The sequence below is a fragment of the Siphateles boraxobius genome, unplaced genomic scaffold, assembly GCF_051911475.1.
Source record: "Siphateles boraxobius isolate OS27281-9 unplaced genomic scaffold, OSU_SipBor_1 22, whole genome shotgun sequence".
In the NCBI taxonomy this organism is placed as follows: domain Eukaryota; kingdom Metazoa; phylum Chordata; class Actinopteri; order Cypriniformes; family Leuciscidae; genus Siphateles; species Siphateles boraxobius.
Window position 1 is genome coordinate 26,278,628 of NW_027508833.1, and position 21,816 is coordinate 26,300,443.

The 21,816-nt window shown below is 38.4% G+C and overlaps 2 protein-coding genes across 6 annotated transcripts; one reads left to right on the top strand and one right to left on the bottom strand.

The window, feature by feature from the left end:
* The first annotated feature begins 633 nt into the window (after positions 1–633).
* Positions 634–9,894, top strand: neurl1ab (neuralized E3 ubiquitin protein ligase 1Ab). The gene is made up of 6 exons (XM_077238212.1): positions 634–833; positions 3,907–4,115; positions 4,470–4,791; positions 8,011–8,628; positions 8,874–9,029; positions 9,126–9,894. The coding sequence occupies exons 1-6, from the start codon at positions 788–790 to the stop codon at positions 9,359–9,361; spliced, it is 1,587 nt and encodes a 528-aa protein (XP_077094327.1). The 5' UTR covers positions 634–787; the 3' UTR covers positions 9,362–9,894.
* Positions 9,895–10,168: 274 nt separating this feature from the next.
* On the bottom strand, positions 10,169–20,835 carry sh3pxd2ab (SH3 and PX domains 2Ab). 5 transcript variants are annotated; one of them, XM_077239310.1, is made up of 8 exons: positions 20,664–20,835; positions 20,222–20,356; positions 17,378–17,482; positions 15,359–15,476; positions 13,487–14,091; positions 13,249–13,298; positions 12,997–13,116; positions 10,169–12,228 (listed from the first exon to the last, which is right to left on the bottom strand). In XM_077239310.1, exons 1-8 carry the CDS (start codon positions 20,701–20,703, stop codon positions 10,690–10,692), a joined length of 2,712 nt encoding a protein of 903 aa, XP_077095425.1. In that variant the 5' UTR covers positions 20,704–20,835; the 3' UTR covers positions 10,169–10,689. The 5 variants fall into 5 exon arrangements, with proteins under 5 accessions (XP_077095425.1, XP_077095426.1, XP_077095427.1 ...); XM_077239311.1 differs by having other exon boundaries at positions 20,222–20,354; positions 20,657–20,776; XM_077239312.1 differs by having other exon boundaries at positions 20,222–20,354; positions 20,640–20,731.
* Between the last annotated feature and the right edge of the window lie 981 nt (positions 20,836–21,816).

Sequence of the window (21,816 nt, forward strand, 5' to 3'; positions counted from 1 at the left end):
CACAGTATATACACAGTATATACTGTGATATACCAGAGCCCCCCACCCCCCCCGGGTGGGGGGCTCTGGTATATCACAGTATACTCACTACAAAAAACTAGACTACACCACTGCTTGTGGTCATGTCCAGTCTGTAATGGAAGATAGGAAAAAATATAATGTAACATTCTCCAAATATAGGCAACAGTATGTCAAAGGGATCGCCAATCTCCCATAATTACATCGTTTTTTCAGCCTACTGAAAAAACGGGGACAGTTATGCACACTGCAAGTGAAAGTAGGATACTTTGGCAATTTTAGTGTCAACTGTCATTTTATAGGTATCGCAGAGAGGCAAAATGTAGGCCCACGGATCCGTCAGAAGAGCGAATCATATACAAAACTGCGTCCCAATGTGCATACGATCCATCCTAAATAGTATGTGAATTAGTAATTGTCAATACTGTTTAGGGCGGATAGGGTGGATAGTATGCACATTGGGACGTATTGAATACTAGTCCGACTCCTACCATTTGCAGTTGGTTATTATTAGGTGATTCCGACGTTTTCCGGGAGCGTCTAGTCACGTAAGCTACTCATTTACATAATCCAATCCTTGCAGTAGACCTCCCAAGCCCCGCCTCCTATGCTAATGAGAATCCGCTGAAGGGTCTTGTTGAATGGGAACGCGTTTGCATGTGTACAGCCGCTGTACAATAACACACACCCGCGGAGTATCTGACACATAGTGCGAGTTACTTCATTTGAAATGCAAAGCTGTTGAAGACGTTTTTCAGGATTTCATTGTATGAACATCGCTGAAATGGGTGGGCAGGTTACCCGTACCACTTTAGGTGAGTAACAAACGAAATATGCGTGTAATTAATAATTTCATCCATAATGTTTTCGAGGAACCTTTGTGAACTGATATATAGAGCATCTTAATTATTTATCAGAATATTATATAAAGAAATATGGCTGAATTTTCCCAAATTATCTGAATGAATGTTATGAATGTATGTACATATGGAAGATTAATGTATCTTCCTTACTGCGCTCTTTACCTTGCCTACTTAAAAAGGTGCTCTAAACAGAATACTTGTTGCTCAAACTCTTCTTATCAAACAAGTGACTTTATTCTCTTCCGTGTCTCCAACATATTTCAGATGGTTTGACTTTCTGTCTGGGATAACTATTTGTAGGCTACTGTCGATCGATAGGCTTCTGATCAACAGTTTTTCTTTCAGGGAGTATTGTTTTTTATATATATAGCCTACAGTGTGTGTGTGTGTGTGTGTGTGTGTGTGTGTGTGTGTGTGTGTGTGTGTGTGTGTGTGTTTGTGTGTGTGTGTGTGTATGTATATGTATATATATATATATATATATATATATATATATATATATATATATATATTACAATTATACAGATTAACTCTAATCCAAACCTTAAAAGAATATGTTTTGATATTTTTAATAATAATTAAAAATATTATTCACAGAGTTTTGAGCAATTTATACTTTTGTGTATGTCCCCAAATTGACTATTTTGTTCCTATATTCATCACACACATATTCATAGTTTTAGATATGTATGTTGTATGTTTTGCTATTTCTTGCTGTAATCAAGAAAACTATGCATAATAAACCATTTCAAGTTTATATCCACTTAGTAAACGAAGCTGACACTGAGTCAACCTGACACTTAGGCCAGCTATTGCCTACAGCACTGAGAGAAAGAGTCCACACATATAATGGGATATGACATTATTATCAAGAGAAAATCCCTAGCATCTCTTCGAATCAATATGAAAAATTAGGGATATTGGAATATGTGATTAGTGATTACCCAGCTATCAAAAATATGTTCAAATAATGTTTTGCTAACATTCCCATTAAGTTATAAAAAGTTGTGTTTCTGAATGTTCAAAACGTCTAGTTATGTAGGCTAAATGTTTCAAAAATGTTTTTTCTTGGTTATGCAAATGTTAATGCAACATTTAATTTCATAATTTTGCAAACATAATGGGAATGTTACTTATATGTTCTCTACTACTCTGAAACTACTAACATTTAAAAAAACTTTAGACGAACATCCAACTAAATGTTTCAGGTAAAAAATAAAACGTTCCATGAATAATGTATAAATAATATTTTTGTGCTTACATTATAGAGACCACATAACTTTGAACAAATGTTTAATTAACTTTAGTGGATGATTTGTTCATAACTTTGAGAGAACCATGGCGTTAGTTCTGAGAACGTACCCTGTTATCTGGGTAGCTTGTTTTTTGTGTGGGGCAGTTTTTGTAAGGACCAAACAACCAACCGTCCCCCAAAATATGGGGCCGTTTAGTGTTACGGAATTGAAAATATCGTTAGATCATTAAAACAGAATGTAGTTTAAAAATCCACACCATAAAAACAATAATTGGTTTATGTGTATTTGTCATGACATAGAGCTCAGACTCAGAATATTATTTATATTTATGTCCCACTTGGCTGTGTGTGTGTGTTTCTCATGATTCCCTTATTAACACATACACAAATACACTCACATACACCTGCAACTACATATCCTCATTTGCCCACACAGAGCTTATGTGTGGAAGTAGAAGTATGCAGAATCTGTCTCTCGCATGTGCAACTAAAAGCTAAAGACCTACACCCAGTGAAATGTCAACAGCAGTTAATTACAGAGAAAAATATCTCTGCAACAAGACTGTGTCCTTGACTTAATGCTTCGGAGAGGCCTGGGAAAATATGAAAGGGAGTTGAGGAGCAAGTGTTTGATCACAAGCCAATTTCATCTGTGAGAATCAATGTGCATCGCATTTGGTACTTTTAATGGCTGTTTATGTTTTTATTTATTTATTGTCTCATTCATCATCATGGAATTGTGTAAGACCATCTACTATCCCAGAATTGTCTATCACTGCATTTTATCACTCAACTACAATACCAGACACTACATTGTACCTTTATACCATGCACATTATTCTGATTGGCTGACGGACTTTTTCAATAACTACACAGTATGGAATAGTTCTAAAACTGATCATATTACAATTCTAAATCACAGCAAATTATTTCAGTTATTTAAAAAAGAAATCCTGTATTTATTTGTTAATTTATTTGTTTGTTTGTTTGTTTTTGTTTTTATTCAGTTCAGTTCAGTAATTCTGGGCTGTACCGGACTACAGAAGAAATTATACTTTAGCAATGACAAAAAAAATATTTTAGCAACAAGCTTATATATTTACATATTTCACTAAAAGTTATGTTTATATATATATATATATATATATATATATATATACATGTATAGCAGCAATAGCTGGTAATTATACCGTTATAATGTAACTCAGTAGACAACTATATACTGATAAACACTTTTAGTTGAAAACGATGACATTCTTTACTGGTGACTTGCTTAATTTTTAACACATTCAAACATGCTTCCATTCTCAAACATTGCAATTGTGACAAAACCTCAGATTAGCCAGCTATAACTTATCTCTGGTAAAATGTTTAAATTATGAGAGTTCATGACAACAATGTTCAGTAAACCAAGGCTTGCAAGGCATAAAATCAAATGTATGATCAAAGAATGAGGTAGTCTGATGTTGAGTTGAGATGTCTTTCCAATGTGTAAGTATTTGTGTGTGTGGAGACATAACCTCATTTTTGGCAGCCTGAATAGCAGAAACCTGCGTTCTTTCTCTCTCTCTATCTCTGTGTCTCTTTTGTTGTCTCTGTTCTTGATAAAGATTTTCATTCAGAGATGGTAGCCACTGTGATCTCTAAACACTGCACAAAGCTCTTAAGTAATGACAGTAGCTAGTCAGAATTTACACTGTTGTGAGTGCCTATATAGGCAATACATATATATTTGGAAGCAATTTAACTCTTTTTTTGTCCATCTCTCAGATGGCGAAACACTTCACTGCCACCCCTTGAAGGCGAGCATATACCCACAGATGCCAGCCCTCCTGCCGCTCTCTTTCCATGCCAACACTAAAGGCTCTCAGATCGTGATGGACAAGACACAGCGCAGCGTGCGCCGAATTGCCAGCTTCTGCAATGCCATCACCTTCACCAACCGGCCAATCAGAATCTACGAGCAGGTCAGGCTAAAGGTATGGTAACCTAACTCTCACCCGTTTCCACATTCCATCCTCTGTGGTCCCAAAATAGCCCTCACATATCCCTCCTTCATATCACTCCATCTCAAACTTTCCCGACGAAGGGAAAACAGAAAGAGAATGCTAGAAATGCTAACATGTGAGGTTGTGCTGTTATCTTGTTCTGGTGAATGAGGTTGTTTGGGAATGAAAAAACAAAAATCAGTTTCTAATAAATGCTTCTGCTGGTCACAATAACTTTTCATCACACAATAACTTTTATAAGAGTTTTTTTGTAAATATTGTTTTAAAAATGTGTTATTTTAGCTAACTTCCTCAGTTTCTCTAACTTTTGGCCTCTTCTTTTAGATAACAAAGAGACAGGGATGTTGGAGTGGTGCCCTGCGAGTGGGTTTCAGTACGGTCGACCCTTCAGACTTGTGTTCAACGTGGCTTCCGCGGTTCGCCTGCCCAGATCTGGTCAGCGAGAGGGGATTTTGGGCCCGAGCACTTCCTGAGGAACAATGTGAAGAAGGAACCATTCTTTCCTTCTGGTTGGATAACACAGGACGAGTGTTTTATCGGGTTAACGGCGGCTGTCCGATCTTCTTCTTCAGCGGTGTCCCTGCCGGAGAGCCGGTATGGGCGCTCATTGACATTTACGGACTGACACGTGGAGTACAGCTACTTGGTGAGTCCACATTTCTCTTATATGAAATATCAAGTTTCAAGAATTCTTAATGTCCCGTCAAATTCTAAACCAAGAAATCATCAAACTGCCTGAAGCTGGTTTTTCTGACATCTCTGAGAAATAACTCTCTATGCAGATCAGATGATGTGCCATTCAGAGTTTGCTCCAAGTGGAATTGCTGAGCTCCAGGTCGGCGTGTAATGTGGGCCAGTATCTGAGCTGCGCTTCACTGAGCTCGTGCTGATCGCTTGATGAGTTGTAAAGTTCACAGAGGCCAGTTTGTTTTTGCTGTGCCGAGCACATTTAAACAATTTAAATTCACAACATTTAAAAATAGAATCCTAGATTTATACACTCTTATCCTAATTACAAAAACTGCCCAATGGAAAAAAGATTGGAAAGATTGGAATGTTGCCTAGCAACACTTTCGCTTCAAAAATGAAAAAGGTATGCTGGGGAATTCCAGAATGCTGGCAGAATGAGAAAAAAATATTTGTGTTGAACAAAATCAATGAAACTCAAAGTTATTCCATTCATAATTCTGTATTATTGAGATTCTGTGGAAACAAAGTCAGGTTTAATTAAGCCAATTAAGCATTCAGTGAGACCATGAGAAGAATTATGCCTTAAACTTTAATTATTTTTTTATGAATTTGTAAATGCATACAGATCAGATTCAGAATACAGTTGTTTTTGGTGTTTGGTATTATTCACTAGCAGTTTTCTTCACCTAAAAAAACAGATTGGCAGCTGTTAAAGGTTAACAGTGTTTGGAAAGTGACTTTATCATAACGCTATCAAATGTCATAAATACAACTACTTAAACTACCATTTTGCAAAATTAGTTTTCTTTTAGTAGTAAGTAATAGAATAACACCAATGCACAAAATGTACACTAAATATCATCTTGCTTCGTTAAATCTGACATTATTGTGTGTATCGCTACCAAAAGACATTGATAAAAAGAGGTTGATATACACTACCGTTTAAAAGTTTTGGGTCAGTAAGGTTTTTATATTTATTTATTTATTTATTTGCTCACCAAGCCTGCATGTATTTTATTAACAGTAATGTTGTGAAATATTATTACACTGTAAAATAAACTGTTTTCTATTTCTATATTATTTTGAAAAGAGCTGAGCTACTGTCACAATACAAAAAATTAACTTAATTTAGTAGCAATTTTACTTTTAGTTAGTCACTCCCCTACACACTGTTTTTGACTATTTAAGTACTTTTTTTGATCACACTATTCTGAAACGTTCTTCTCTCTCTCTCTCTCTCTCTCTCTCTCTCTCTCTCTCTCTCTCTCTCTCTCTCTCTCTCTCTCTCTCTCTCTCTTCTCTCTCTCTCTCTCTTACGTTTGAGTAAAAATAGTCAATGTTTCCACAGAGTCAGATAGCAGTATGTCTTAGCAGTGGCAAGTGGGTGTTCACAAGCATAGACTCTGTGTGTGTGTGTGTGTGTGTGTGTGTGTGTGTGTGTGTGTGTGTGTGTGTGTGTGTGTGTGTGTGTGTGTGTGTGTGTGTGTGTGTGTGTGTGTGTGTGTGTGTGTGTGCGTGCGTGCGTGCGTGCGTGCGTGCGTGCGTGCGTGCGTGCGTGTGTGTGTGTGTGTGTTGATATCAGGGATCAGTATTGGTGTAACATCAGTTAACCTTTGGGACAGCTAGACTATTTTAACCTTCATTATATAACCCGATCTCAGCTTTAAAAACGTACTAGACACATGCAAATAAACACAAACATCAAGCCATATTTTGCTTCTGTTATCCAGCTGGCAACATCCTCTATGTTTATTAAAGCTTATTTTCAGTTGCACTTTACCTCTGTATAAATAGACAGACATAGTTGGTTTATAGATGAACCATCCTCAAGCAAACCGCACGCACTGTGCTCTCTCACTGTGTTCTCCCGCTACCAAAATGAGTTTATTGTCAGATGGCCAGATGCTGTGACTAAAATCGCCTCCTGTTCTTACTAATGCAGATCACACCACATCTGTCTTTTTGTTAAAGTGTTTCAATTCTAGATGGAAGAACCCTTGTACTGCAGGTCATCACATATTACCTACAAGTAAAATTTAAAATATTGATAAAGAACCAATCCACGTGCCTCCTTCCTTTTGATCTTCCGTTTCATGACCCCAGTGTCACTGAAGCTTCCATGTCTCAATAATTCCTGTTCAGACTAGTCAGTGTCAGCTGAAGGCACTTCAGTGGATGGCAGCAACGTCAAGACGTTTCTGCTGATGCGACTGCTGTGAAAGTTATAGTAGACCAGTAATTTCCATCACTGAAGCTCTGGTGTTCTCATCAGCGGCTGTACAGCGTGGATGGCCAATGGCTAAGTTCTTACTGACTGAGGTCAAAATGAAAAACCACCCAGTGCAATTATACTGATGTTGCTGATTACAGGCTACATGAGCAATAGAGTTTTACAATATGTACAGAAAATATGAATTGTGCTTACCCATGCAAAACATACTTCCACAGTGCTAGGGTGTTGTCGTGGATAGTCATTATTATTATTTTCAATGTTGAAAATAGTTTTGCTGCTCAATATTTTGGTGGAAACCGTGATACCTTCTTTTCCGGGATTCTTTTATCTTTTACCTGAAACAGTTTACCTGAAAAGGAATTTTTGTAGCAATGTAAAAGTCACTTTTGATCAATTTAATGCATTCTTGCTGAATAAAAGTATCAATTTGTTTTGTAAAAAAATAAATATCTTAATACTAAGTTCTGGCATGACAGATGGCTGAGGCCGATAGGTCCTTAACTCAATTGGTAGTGTTTTCAGAAACCCTTCACCTTCCCCAGCTCCACCTGTATAGATCTGCTTCAGGGTTTATTTCATGCATGTTATATGTGCAGCTGCATCATGTCTTATATTTTCACAGCAGCATGTCTGTGAATGTTTTGGCAGAAGCCAAAGTCTCTGTATACTTTAACATTGCCATATCCATTACCATTACCATGCCAATGCCTCAGAAAATTGTCACGACAGAACTGGCGTTACATTTTTGAACAGTAGTGTAAATGTAACAATAGGGGAAACTAGAATGGAATTGTGGTTGCTAGGGTTTTCTGGTTGGTTAGGTAGTTGGTTATTGGCACAGGGGGTGGGATCATGTCCCTTGTAAGTGCAAACAAAAGTGTAATAATAACATGATTCTGATTTTAAATGCAGTGTGTGTGTGTGTGTGTGTTTGTTTCACAGACAGCAAGATTGTGCCAGCTGAGTATCTCTGCCCTGCTTTGACTCATGAAGGGATGGATGACGGGCATCTGTCAAGCAACTGCTCTGAGCTTGACCTGCCATCCTTCTCAAGCTCTCCAAATGCCCTCAACTCAGTGCTGTCACGTCAACTGAACGATGACTTGCATTTTCACTGTGTCCATGGCAACGGTCTGCGTCTGCTGACTGAACACATTGCAGTGCGTTATTATAACAGACGTGAGGATTGTGCCCTGGTGTTCACACATCGACCGTTGCGCTGTGGAGAGTGTGTGTTCCTAAAGGTCTCGTTGAGGTCATCTGCCCTGAATGGATTTTTGTCTTACGGATTCACTTCCTGTAACCCGGCCCATATTAACTCAAAGCACCTGCCGGTCAATCCAGACGACCTCCTGGACCGCAAAGAATTTTGGGCTTTTAGCTGCCTGACTTCACCACTTGTGGGCGGGGATATCATCGGTTTCCGGGCAACTGCAGAAGGGGAGGTGCTTGTGAGTCATAATGGAGGGAGAGCCTGTAGAGAGATGTGTGTGGATAATTCCACTCCTCTGTGGATGATCTTTGATTTACACACTCACATCAAGCAAATCAGCATACTGGGTAAAAAAAGAAAGAAAATGCTCTGACATAATGTGAAGATGCTTGTTTGTTTTTCCTTTAAATTTATTTATTATAATATAATATAATAATTATTCTTTGTACTGAACAGCAGTCATGCATATGTTTGACTTTTATAATATTTAATATTATTAAATACATTTTTAGTTTATATATATATCATTTTATAAAAATATTTTTCATAAATAATTTATACATAATAATAATTTTTGTTTTGTTTTTTCTAGGCACGTCCTTTGGTTACACTGCATCCAGTTCAGAAGCACAGAGGTCCATCTTTAGTGATGCCAGTCACACCTCAGCCAATCAGAGACACAGAACAGCAGTCATGGGCTTTACTGACATCTTTCAGCTCCGCCCACAGAGCCTCAGCAGTTCTGCAGGTGTGTTCCTGTCTCTCATTGTTATTCTTTTCTTGATTTACCAAACTCTTTATTGTTTTTCTCATTGCGCTTTTCTATGTGTGTTGTGGTCACCAGGGACAACATTCAGTTCCCTGTCCTCAGAATCTCCAAATACCCCATCATGCTGTGCGATTACTGGTGAGGAGTGTTTGATTTGCTGTGAGAGGGCAGTGGACTCAGTTCTGTACGCGTGCGGACACATGTGTGTGTGCTCGGTGTGTGGAGGCAAGCTGACGGAGATGTCAAACCCATGTTGTCCCATGTGTCGCAGCCCAATCAGAGACATCATCAAAATTTACCGCAGCATGTAACCTGGCAACAAACAGGATCACAGTACCTGGATGGTTTTGAAGAGGCCCTTAACAGGTCATTGTCCTGTTCCAAAAGGGTTTCCCACATTTAAATTTAAAAGGCTGCTTGTTTGAGCTCTGCAAGGAAATGGCTGCTTAAAACGACTAACCAAAAATGCAGAGAAAACCCAGAAATGACTGTGCATATGTGAATGGCATAATATAAATACATGACATTAATATAATCTCAAATTCTATAAATCATAAATCTTATGGCTAGATGTGCACAATGGAAAGTCAAGGTACTATGAGACTAATTCTGATTTTCAGTTTGATAATGTCCTCATAACTTTATACTAAATTTTTCAAAATTTTGTTTGTTCCCCCACCAACTATTCATTTGATCTGATCTGTTGCTATTTATTTCTGCAAAACATTAAACTGAAAAACTAGAAATGTTTTTACATACCAAAGTAGACATTCACAATACTGTAAGTGCCAATAACTTTTATCTGTTTATTGTGAAATAAATATATTACTTTAATGATATCCAACAAGAGAGCTTGTTGTTATTTATTATTACTGTGAATATATAAATATATAGATTTAGTTTTTTTTAAAGGTTTTTATTATGTGCAATTGTGTTTTTATTTTAAGCATTTGTAATCTGGATACACGCTTTTTTACCTTGTTTTTTGTGAAAAATGCAGTGATTGATGACTTATTGCCTGATTTATATATTAATGCACAGACACAAACACACAAAGACCGTCAAGCTATTGTGATTAAGATGGAAAACAGCACTTGGACATTTATTATAAGACTCGGTTTGAAAATGAAGTGATTTAATAGGAATAGCACCATGTTTAATTGCACAAACAAAGAGACATTTACAGATAGATAGATAGATAGATAGATAGACAGACAGACATTCTGAAAGTGCATATAGTCTGTAAACAGTATAACCTTGATATATTTATTTAGTAAAACAAAAAAAACAAAGAGAAATTTTAAAAGAAGCCTTCTGCAGCACATCAAGACCAGCTAACTAAATAACTAAAATAACAATAACTAAAAGCCTGTTCAGTGACAATAACATCACATCATCCAGCAGAAGCGGGAGTATACAGCATATAAACAAGGTGTCAATCAACCGTTGGGACATGCTCTGTTTGTGTTTCCTTTGATTTTGTGAACAGAGACGGCCATGGCTCATAAGACATAAAAAGAAAACACATTTTGATTGGGGTCACGGTCACGATAGAGTGTTTAAAATGAATACTATTTGGTAATGGGAAATCATTTATTCTGGTATCCTTTTTTGTTTCTGATGGCAGAATCAAAGAACACTAGCTCCTCCTCTCCAGGAAGTTGGAGGGCACCCATCCCTTACGTGTTTTAGCCGTGTCGAGCACACGGCAGAACCACCATCCATTATGGTTTCTCTCCAGGACCTCCAGCCTCGTACCTGCAGGGAAGCTCATGGTCTCTGCATCACCGTAGTAATCGGCAATAGAAACGTACTCCTCGCGCAGGTTGTTGTGGATCAGATGAGGTTTAGGCTTCACCATTGACACCGGTACCTTACGCCTCATGCTCTCGGTATTACCTACACAGGAAGAGGACGTTTGGTCATTGTAGCTATGTAGTGTGGCATGATTAGTCACCATGTCGTTCTTCCATCCTGTGGGAGTTGTGTGCGTATTAGTGTTGTCCTTAAGGACGTTCTGAGGTCTGACGGCGAGCTGCTTCACGCCAACCCTGCAGTTCTGCTGGTTAGATCTGTGTCCAGCCTTTAGGCTTTGGTTAACACGCTGCTCGTTCTTCTCCAAACTTACACATTTACCCATCTTACCAACATCTACCTGCATCGAAATCTCCAACTCAGGAGCTGCACACCAAGACGTCTCAGAATTAACCTTCTCGGTGCTTTTGGCTTCTATACCACTTGTTTCTGAGCTTTTGATTGGCTGTAGATAGTAAGTGGGTGCCCATCCCTCTTCGTTCCCCCAGCGGATGAACCACCAGCCGCTCTCCTGCTTCTCCAGCACCTCCACCGGCACCCCCGCAGGAAAGCTGAGCTCACACGGCTCTTCTCGTTGGTACGCTGCAGTAGTACGGTACAGGAGGGAAGACGGATCTGAGAATCTCATCTGGAAATCATCCCATGAGCCATTTTCTGACTCCTCAGATGTGCAGGAGGTCCTGAACTGCATCCGGCCTGGTTGCTCCAGGTTTCGGGGGCTTCTGAGGGAACTACAGTCTTGGTTTGCGGGTTTCGGACGCACGGATGGTTTGCATTTAGACTCATCAGCCTGCTGTTTGAGGTAAGGTTGCTTTGAGTGTGCGTAGAGTGTCGTATCGGTGTCAATGCTGGGCTCGATTGTAGGGGCGTCATATTCCGGTGGATCCCACATAGACGCCCGATGGGCCCCAGAGGGCGAGTATATGTCAGAGTAACTGTCCTTACACTGTGGCACAGATCTGAAGCCACCGTTCGCATATACACCCTCATCATCCTCTTCATCCCCCTCGCCCAATGTGAAGGAAACGATGCGCTGACACAGAGGAGGAGGGGCTTTAGTCGGTGCGTCTCCTCTGAGAAACTCCAGCTCGGGGTCAAATTCAAGGCCCACTGCTGGAACATCATATTCTGGTTCCTCATACACTCGTGGACTTGCTAGGCTTACAACCTCAGACTCAACACATGGAAGCGAGTTCTGCTTTTGGATTGGCGGAGCAGGAGGTGGGACCTTGGGGCGGGTCAATGTACTGGTTTGGCGGTTCAAGGTGGGCTTCTTGCGTTTGTCAATGTAAGAACAAGGGGCCCAACCCTCCTTCTCTCCAATCTGGACATACCACCAGCCTCCAGAGTTCTTCTCAATGACCTGTAAACATACACAGCCTTTAGGTCTTCCATAGAGATACTTATATGTAGTGTTATATGCAGCTAATAGGAAACATTGGGCTCAGTTGTCACACTTTTGACTCTAGTGAATATTGTAGCTTTTTTTACACTGATATAAAATCAATTTTTTTTAACTATAAAAAAGGTTGTTTAAAAGTTTGGTGTCTGTAAGATTTTTTTAAATATTTTTTTAAAAAGTGTTTGTTTTTGAAAGAACTTTTATTATGCTCACCAATGCAGCATTTATTTTGTGATATTGAGCCAATTTTTTATGATTTAAATTAACTGTTTTAATATATTTTAATGTGATATCAATGTCTGCAATTACATTTTCAGCATCAATACTCCAGTCTTCAGTGTCACATGATCCTTCAGAAATCTTTATAATATGCTGATTTTTTTGTTGTTTCTGACAATGTTGTGTTTGCTGCTTAATATATCTTTATGGAATCTGGTACATTTATTTTAGGATTAATAAAAATTAATATTTAAAATTAATTAAAAAAAAGGTAAAAAGAACAGCATTTACGGTATTTGAAATCAAAATCCTTTCTGACGATATAAATGTCTTTACAATCACTTTTGATCAATTGAATGCCTCCTTGCTGAATACAAGTATTCATTTCTTTCTTTAAAAAAAAACGTAGCCTACTGACCTCAAATCTTTGAATTGTAGTGTATTATTCTCCATAACCCCTAAACTGTAAATTACAAATAATTCCATGTAAGCTACTGAACAGTGTCGTACGTCAGCTTTCTGTCCTCCGTTGAAACTGATCCCATCTGTCAAACAGGACCTGAACTCAGCGATGGTGTAATACTCGGCTTCAACAGTAGGGGGATCTGGGGGCTGTGGTAACTGAAATCCCTGAAGGTGAAGAGAAGAATATGCTGTTCAGCATAATATGAACCACAAAATGACCTATTTGTGTGTTGTGTGCAATGGAGAGAAAGAGGAAAAGAAACATAGAGAAAGGGAAAATGAGAGAGACATACTGACCAGGCTGTTTTCTCGACGGGGAGGTGGTTTTTGATTGATTGATGGGGATCCTGGATTCAAAGGAAAAACAAATCAAAACACAAAATGTGTTTAATATCTTTAACACATTACATGAAAGAATAACATCATAAACAATTAAAAGAGGTAGAAAGGAAAAGAAATATAAAGAGAAAGGAAATAAAAGAAAGAAAATGACAAAAAAGGTAAAGAAAAAAATGAATGAAAGAAAGAATCTCACTGGTCTCAGTGCTGTGGAATCTCTGAGGTGCGACTCGAGCAATGGCAGGAGATGGAGGGACAGTTTTGGTCTTTAGTGCGGATGGTGTTGAAGACACATTTGCTTCAGAAACAGACGCAGATACACAAACATCTGGCACTGACAAAGACACACTGGTATCTGAGACAGACAGATGCAAACTCGAGTCTGTGTGCTGGTTGAGCTGATCATCCGAGTTTCTCTCTGAGCTACTGCTGCCCATGTTAGCAGCTGTGCTAATGCTGCTGTTTCTGTCAGTGTGTGTATTGTTACTGTAAGCATCAGTCTGCTCTGCATCGCCATTGTACTGTGCATATGTGTCAGTCTGCGAGTGCATGTATGTGTTTGCTGAATGTATTAGTGTGTTGCTGTTAAGGTGTGCATTGGTGTCAGGTTGTGTATGCGAGTGTCGTTCGTTAACGGGTTTCTTGTTCAGGAGGTTGCTGATCTCCATAAGGTTTCCGATGATTTCCACCTGACCATGCACAGCTGGTTTATTTGTCTCTGTTGCCTTGTTACCAGCCATCACACCATCTTGCATTTTCCTCAGGTAAGCAGCTGGGGCCCATCCCTCCTTTCCACCATAACTGAGAGGGGAAACCATAGAAAGAGAGAGATGATGCACATGCCCCAAAAAACAAGTACAGTTCAAAAGTTTGGGGTCAGAAGTAAAGATTTTTTAAACTATTTTTAATTATCAATTTAATTATTCCTTCTATTTAGCAAAGATTAAATGTCTCAAAAGTGACAGTAAACACATTTATAATGTAACAACAAATATATATATTTCAAATAGATAAAAATGCTGTTCTATGGAACTTTCTATTCAAGTCCTGAAAAAAATGCATCACGGTGTCCACAAAAATATTAGGCAGCACAACTGTTTTCAACACATATAATAATAAGAAATAGATGTCACGCAGCACGCTGTTATACAGAAGTAAACATGGAGGACATTAAAGTAAGTGATTACGAATTCATTTATAGTGTGATCTATCGTGGAAGCCGATGAATTTATGTACAGGCAATATTAAAAACAAAGACGAGGATGCGAAAAAAGAGTTTTTAACTCTGTAATACTTGTAAGTTCTGATACCTTTCTCAACTGTCTTGATAACTTCTGGAGTGTCAAATCTTTGAAATGACTCCCATGAGACCGAATTGTAATGAATAATACTCTAGAGAGTGACGTAAAAGTCGCATGAATTCCAGTATGACTGTTCAGACTGAGGTCGCATTGCAAAACATCTGACCTGTATCGGATTTAGGACCATTTTTGGAAGTGGCGCAAATCGTAATTGAAAATATCAGATTCCATGTGGTTTGTGCTGTTCACACTGTCATGAGAATAAACAGATCTGAGACACATGTGAGCAAAAAAATCGAATTCGGGCCACATTTACCTGCAGTCTAAATGTAGCTTTAGAATGTTTTCTGAAGGATCATGTGACACTGAAGACTGGAGACATGGATCCTGAACATTCAGCTTTACCATCAAATAAATTACTTTAAAATACTGTAAATAAATTGTCATAAAATTTAATTTTTTAAAATATAACAACCTTGCATAATATAACAATACTGCCTAATATTTCCGATCTTCGTTTGACTATAGTATGAATCAAAGAGGCAAGAAGGTCAAAAAAGAGAGTTAGGAAATAAATCCTATTACGACACAATAACGTAAGTGTTTTTCCAGTTGTTTACATCGCTGACTGGTCACCTAGAAATTTTATTATCACATTTACTGTATCTGCAAAAACCCAATAAATACAGAGTAAATTCCAGCAGAAGAAACCAAAGCATACTAAAGTAGCTCAAAGAGAAGAATAAACATGTGGAAGAAGAGTTTACCGTATGAACCACCAGCCCTCCAGATTCCTCTGGATGACCTCAACAATGACGCCACTCTCAAAGCCCAGCTCATCCTGACTCGAACTGCTGAAGGACTGAACTGTAATATACCACTCTGCTACGGACAAAAGAGGCAAGAGAGCACATTGTATACTGTCCTGCAACTGGATACATATATAGACAACCAAATGCAATGCTTAGACTTACAGGAGAGAAAAAAGCGTAGAATAAAAACATTTTAAATCTGTGTAGGTGTCTTGCATGTGTACTCATACTCTCAGGTGTATGCATTGGTTCTGTTTATTTCCAGTGTGTTTTAGTTTGGTTCTCCCTGTGTCCGTTTGACTGTGTTCTAGATCCTTGTTTTTTTCTATAGTTACTGATTACCTTCATCTGTTGTTCCTTGCGTTACCTCATTACTCCCTGTGTATTTAACACCATGGTTTTCTCAATTCTTGGTTCTGTATTGTATTTGAATTATGTGGATGTGTTTTTCCTGAGATTTGTCATTAAAGACTGTTATTTTGGATTTCCCTCTTCTTCATGTGCTAACTACTACAGCCACATGTTACACATACAGTACCCTCGAAATTATTCGACACTTAGAGTCACATTTAAACATTTCATCAGGGCTTTTAACACTTAACATAGTTAACTCTAGGTCATTCTAAAACCCAGATAAACGGAATCCTGGGATATCTTGCTTCACGTTTCACACTGCTCATAATTTACCCGGGGTTACAATTAATCCTGGATATTCATAAAATGATGTTTCACATTGTACATCCCTAAACCCTGGGTTAATGTTCTATCTGCATATTTGCAGTGCAGTTTCATTGATTGGATGCACTCAACCTGTTTACATAAAGGCTCTAACATTGCGCATCATCATATTAAACATTGCCGACTGCAACATAATGGATTTTTCGGACTATAAAGGTAGCCTCTTCTTCACTTCAGCTGACGAGACTCCCATCAACATTTGACATTCTTTCCCTCAAAAGCCAGAACGCTGTTTTTCCACGCAAAAGCGGTGCAAAGCACAAGTGTGGAAATCATTATTGAATTCGATATGCAAATATCAAACCTTGTATTATTTGTTACACCTTTTCTCCTGAAGTAAGTTTTCTGTGTGTCAAGGTTTTTAAAAGTGCTGTGACAGATTTTTTTTTTCACAAACTTTGTGAAATGTTTTGGATAAAGGTTTGTTTGTGGTATATTTATTTAAAATACATATGGTTTGATATTTTGTTGTCTAGTCTAATAACATTCATAAATAATTTAAGCATACCTAAAGTGAAAAAAATCATGTGGGCTACTTTATGTAATGCTTGTGTATTTAGTCTGTTTGCTATTTTCATTTTGCAGTGGAATAACCAATCAAAACATGCAGACACTGCAGAATCTAGTCTCCACCTCTAGTTATATTCTCTCTCTGTAATATGGGTCAGCGTGTGTTGGACCCAGTTGAACAGCAGAAGCCTTCTGGACCAAGAGATGGAAAATCTGACATCTTTGCTGGAATTTCCACTCCCAGGCTGTTAAATGTGTGTGTGTGTGTGTGTGTGTGTGTGTGTGTGTGTGTGTGTGTGTGTGTGTGTGTGTGTGTGTGTGTGTGTGTGTGTGTGTGTGTGTGTGTGTGTGTGTGTGTGTGTGTGTGTGTGTGTGTGTGTGTGTGTGTGGTGTGGAGTGAGGGGGTCCCTAGACTACGATCTGATGACTGAATGGTTTTCATCCAAGCAAGACTCTATGTGCTGACATGGCATGAACTTGCATCCATAACAGACTTAACCAACAGTTTTCACCCATAAATCTCGTGAAGCGAATGGATGGAAACTGTTAAGGGTTGCGCAAGACAAAGAAAAACAGGACATTTGGCAGCTGCTTGTGTTTTACGAAAGAAAGCAGCTCTGATATCTGCTGTAAAAGATGTGCCTTGTTTCTTCAACCGTTCTTAAATCAGATTAGCAGCAGTGTGGGTGAATAAATATGTAGTTTAGCAGTGTATCTTTGCCTTACTCTCTCCATTCGTTGCTCTGTGGCTGTCTCGACGTCCTGTGAGAGAGACAAGGTATGTTGCAGGAACCCAACCTTGTTCTTCAGCTGTTCTTACAAACCACCACCCTAAAGAGAGAGAGAGAAAAAGAGAGATTCAGTGAGCACATACCACTGATGTAACTGATTCCAGCTGTTCTTTTGAATTGGGTCACATCCCCTCTGTCTTAATAGTCCTGAGCACATCAACATAAACAAAAAAATTCAGATCAATAAACATTATTTTAAAGAACAAAGAATTTGGCAAAATGCATCTGTGATTAATGTAATAGAAACCATTTCCAGACCGAGGACCCCTTGGTGGAAAGAGAGGTGACGCAAGGTATGAATATGATAGTTGTACCCCATTACACTTCAAAGATATGATGATCTTTATTGATGTGCAAGTCTCATACTTTACATGAAATTTTATTGGGAGGGACTATGAAACATTTACCTGAAGTTTACCTTCTTCATTTTAACTTCAGATATTAAGAATATCAAATATTTTTAATGCTCACGCCTTACGCTATACCGTTCAAATCTTTGGGGTTGTTGAGACTTTTTTATTTTTTAAAGAAGTCCATTATGCTATCATCATGGCTGCAATTATTTGATTAAAAATACAGTAAAAACAAATATTGGGAAATATTAATACAATTTAAAACAGTTTTAATATTAATGAATTTTCAAATGTGATTTATACCTTTGATGGCAAAGCTGAATTTCCAGCATCATTACAGCTTAACTGTGCTAATTTTTTTCAGATTTCTTTGACGAAAACAAAAAAGTTACTTTACATTTTACATGATATTTTACAATGCATATTTTTAACCCTTGTATATACTTCACAAATGTTTAGAAAATACCCCCAAAAAATAAAACCACAAAAATGTTCATGCTTATCACACGAACGTCACTATAGTTGCACACACCTGCCTTGAGTTAGTGCTAACAGTGTGAAACAAAACTAGGTTGCCAGATCCACAGTTTATTATGTTGTGTAAAAAATATCTTTTAAGGACCTTTACAAGCATCATATACTGAGGAAATGCGAAAATGTGAGACACATAAACATAAATGTCATATAAGTTCAGCACTCCAGATTACTTCTAGAGTACTTTCTGCATTCTCTGTGTGTGTGTGTGTGTGTGTGTGTGTGTGTGTGTGTGTGTGTGTGTGTGTGTGTGTGCGTGCGTGCGTGCGTGCGTGCGTGCGTGCGTGCGTGCGTGTGTGTGTGTGTGTGTCCGTGTGCGTGTGCGTGTGTGTGTGTGTGTGTGTGTGTGTGTGTTAAAGGACAGAATCAGAATATTCAAAACAAATGTAAGATAGAGATACATGTTAACAGATATTAGAAGTCACTAATGAGGAAGAGAAATCAGACATGGCAAAAAAAACAGTCAGTGGAAGAGAGAGAATATAGTTGTTTTAAGCTCATAATGACTTAAACATAAAGAGTTCAGCGACACACACTCAACCAAAGACATCTACACAAACAACTGCACATTCGCATATGAGCGTACACTTTTTCTGCAGAGGAAATATTCTGGAGGATCCATTAAGATGGTCTAAAGACCTTCACTCTAGTACAACGCGCTGGCTGTGGTGGGATTTTTCAAGACACACACACCCACACGCAACTCTTCTACTGCGCCAAAATGACTCAATATCATTGATTTCCTCACAACTGGTTTTTTAATTCTCTGTCTTTGCATGTGTACGTTTATTTGCACATTTCAATGCAGTATTTCAGTAAAAAGGTCATTCTGAATTCTCTCCAGACATGCTATTTGTTTCAAAAACACATTGTAGGCTGAAAACTTTCCATTTCTCAAGTAAACCAAGCAATTATTCATTTAAACTCTAGTAAACCAAGCAATGTTTACTTATAAATCTTGACAATAACTCATGTTGTGATACAAATTTTCCCACATCCAAATAGTTGTAGTTGCAAAATACAAAGTTCTGTCATGAAACTCTAGATGGCGCAGGCTGATTGGTCCTTAACTCAATTTGTCAGCGATCACATTGTTATCTACATAGATACATTGGCTTGACATTCAAATGCTTGGCATTGTATGCTGTTAGCAGTATACAGTGCGCTTTCAAAAACCCCAGCTCCACCTGTATAGATCCGCTACAGGGGTTATTTCATGGATGTTATATGTGTAGCAGCAGCATGTCTTATATGCCACAGCAGCATGTCTGTGAATGTTTTGGCAGTAGTAAGTCTCTGTACTTGCTCTGCAGCAGCAGCAGCAGCGTAGCAGATCTATTCCGCACAAACCACATCCATTGCCATGCCAATCTCTCAGAGAGTTGTCATGACAGAACTAATTTTACTAGTTTTTCTGTGAAGGTGATCCATGATGAATGAGCACCTTTGAGGCTTTTTGCATGCCTTTTGAATTAAATTGGTCATTTTGTGGTAGTCATATATCCTTGTTCTCTCATTTAGCTTACAAAAAGGTCATAAAATAATTTAAAAAATAAGCACAACTGCCATGAAAGATCAATCTCAAATCATGCTGCTGAACAAGATTATCTGTTTTTAGACAAACTTATGGAATTCACACAGTTTGAGTGCTGCTGTCATTAAAGCAAAAGAGAGAATAATCAAATACGAAGACATTCTGAAATCCATATTCTTTTTTCAATTTAACTTTTCACTCAGAATATTTCATTAATATAAGTTATAAGTAATTAAAAATGTTGCATTACATTATGAAATGCAAAATACAAACATTTTCAAGCATGGTGTTAGACTTTTGGACCCAACTGTACATTTGAGAATATGTTATGTATGTGTTATGAATGTGTGTCACTCACCGCTCTCACTCTTTTCAATCACCTCCACTCTCTCTCCTGCTTTCAGGCTGATTTCTGTATTCTCTTGACGCTGATAATCCGCCGTCACCGCATACACACACATACACTCCTCTGCACCCAAGGCTTCTCCACGCTCTGTGGATGATGGAAAAAAACAGGCCGTGAGCCAGCTGCCTCCCCGCCCGTGTCCACCTGAACTGCGCCGCGCCATTCACCAACACCAACACAGCCCCAGCCAATCAGCACGTGGTAACAGATCAAGGGTCATCCAAGAATCAACAAGAACACATGCCCAAAGAGGCTCAGATATGTGGAGTTAATGTCTCAACATTCAAAAGGCTCAGGTACAACAAATCCTACTATTCATCCAGTCTCATCGAGCCTTAGAGTTCCAAGGTAAAAGCTTTTGAGCAAGCACAGTTCAACCTGAAGCACATCCTACCAGCCCTGGGCCCAGGGGTCCAACCAACGACAAGACTCATATGGGCTCTGGCATCTCCTCTAAGAGGTTCAGATCCCTTCTGAAGCAGGACACAGGCCCGACTGAATAAAGAAATGGAGCAAAGGGGGAAAAGAAAGAGAGAGAAAGGGAAAAGGGGTAGCTGACGAAAGAAGTGAAAGATGAGATGAGGAAAATAAACCAAGAGCTAAAGGCTCAAGGGGCGGGGCAATAGAGAAAGGGGAAACAGATGCCAATCAAATGATGCTCCACCCCTTTAAAACAGTTTAAACAGAAACATATGGCCTATGAAAATAGAGCATACTCACACAGTCAGCACATACTCACATTCTGTCCAACTTTGTTCAGATTCTCTGAAATACCTCCTACTGCCAGTGCTCTCTGACATAAAAAGAGCACTCACCACTATGCTTCTCTAGAAGAAAAAAAAATATAGGCCTGTTAATGGTTCTTATTAGCATTAACATGATTAGAATTTATTAGTGCTTTATCTACAAAAATCTTTAATGACATTTCTGAAATGTATGCTATTGCGAGGGGGGGAAAGTATTTCATTACAATACACTTTTGAATAGCCGTCAAAGAAAAAATATAATAGTGTAGTTACAGTATCTACCAGCACTGGCTAACTAACTGCCAAACTGCTAATCTGCCAAACCATGACCCACAGGTTTACCAGCTTTACAGTATATGGTCATGACAGGAGGTGAAAGATGTGTGTGTGTGTGTGTGTGTGTGTGTGTGTGTGTGTGTGTGTGTGTGTGTGTGTGTGTGTGTGTGTGTGTGTGTGTGTGTGTGTGTGTGTGTGTGTGTGTGTGTGTGTGTGTGTGTGTGTGTGGGTGTGTGTGTGTGTGTAATATATATATATTTCATATATATTTATGTATTAAAAATATATACATAAATATATATATTTCACATAAATGCTGTTCCTTTGAACTTTCTATTAATCAACGAATGCTAAAAGAAATGTATTTCGATTTCAACAAAAACAGTGCAGTGTTAAAATAAAGTCGTCAACATTGACAATAATAAGAATAATTTTAATAATAGAATAAGAATAATAATAATAGTTTTTCTTGAGCAGCAAATCAGCGTGTTTTTGAAGGATCGTGACACTGAAGGCTGGAGTAAT

What these genes read in the sequence shown, in the direction of transcription:
- sh3pxd2ab (XM_077239308.1), bottom strand. Translation starts at nt 20,432, where the DNA reads ATGGCGCGGCGCAGTTCAGGTGGACACGGGCGGGGAGGCAGCTGGCTC. An exon ending in CAGAGCAACGAATGGAGAGA is followed by an intron (nt 15,477 to 17,377) that starts GTAAGGCAAAGA and finishes TTTTGTCCGTAG; the next exon opens with CAGAGTGGTATATTACAGTT. An exon ending in GAGGGCTGGTGGTTCATACG is followed by an intron (nt 14,092 to 15,358) that starts GTAAACTCTTCT and finishes TTCCCCTCTCAG; the next exon opens with TTATGGTGGAAAGGAGGGAT.
- neurl1ab (XM_077238212.1), top strand. Translation starts at nt 788, where the DNA reads ATGAACATCGCTGAAATGGGTGGGCAGGTTACCCGTACCACTTTAG. An exon ending in GGTTACCCGTACCACTTTAG is followed by an intron (nt 834 to 3,906) that starts GTGAGTAACAAA and finishes TCCATCTCTCAG; the next exon opens with ATGGCGAAACACTTCACTGC. An exon ending in GAGCCTCAGCAGTTCTGCAG is followed by an intron (nt 9,030 to 9,125) that starts GTGTGTTCCTGT and finishes TGTGGTCACCAG; the next exon opens with GGACAACATTCAGTTCCCTG.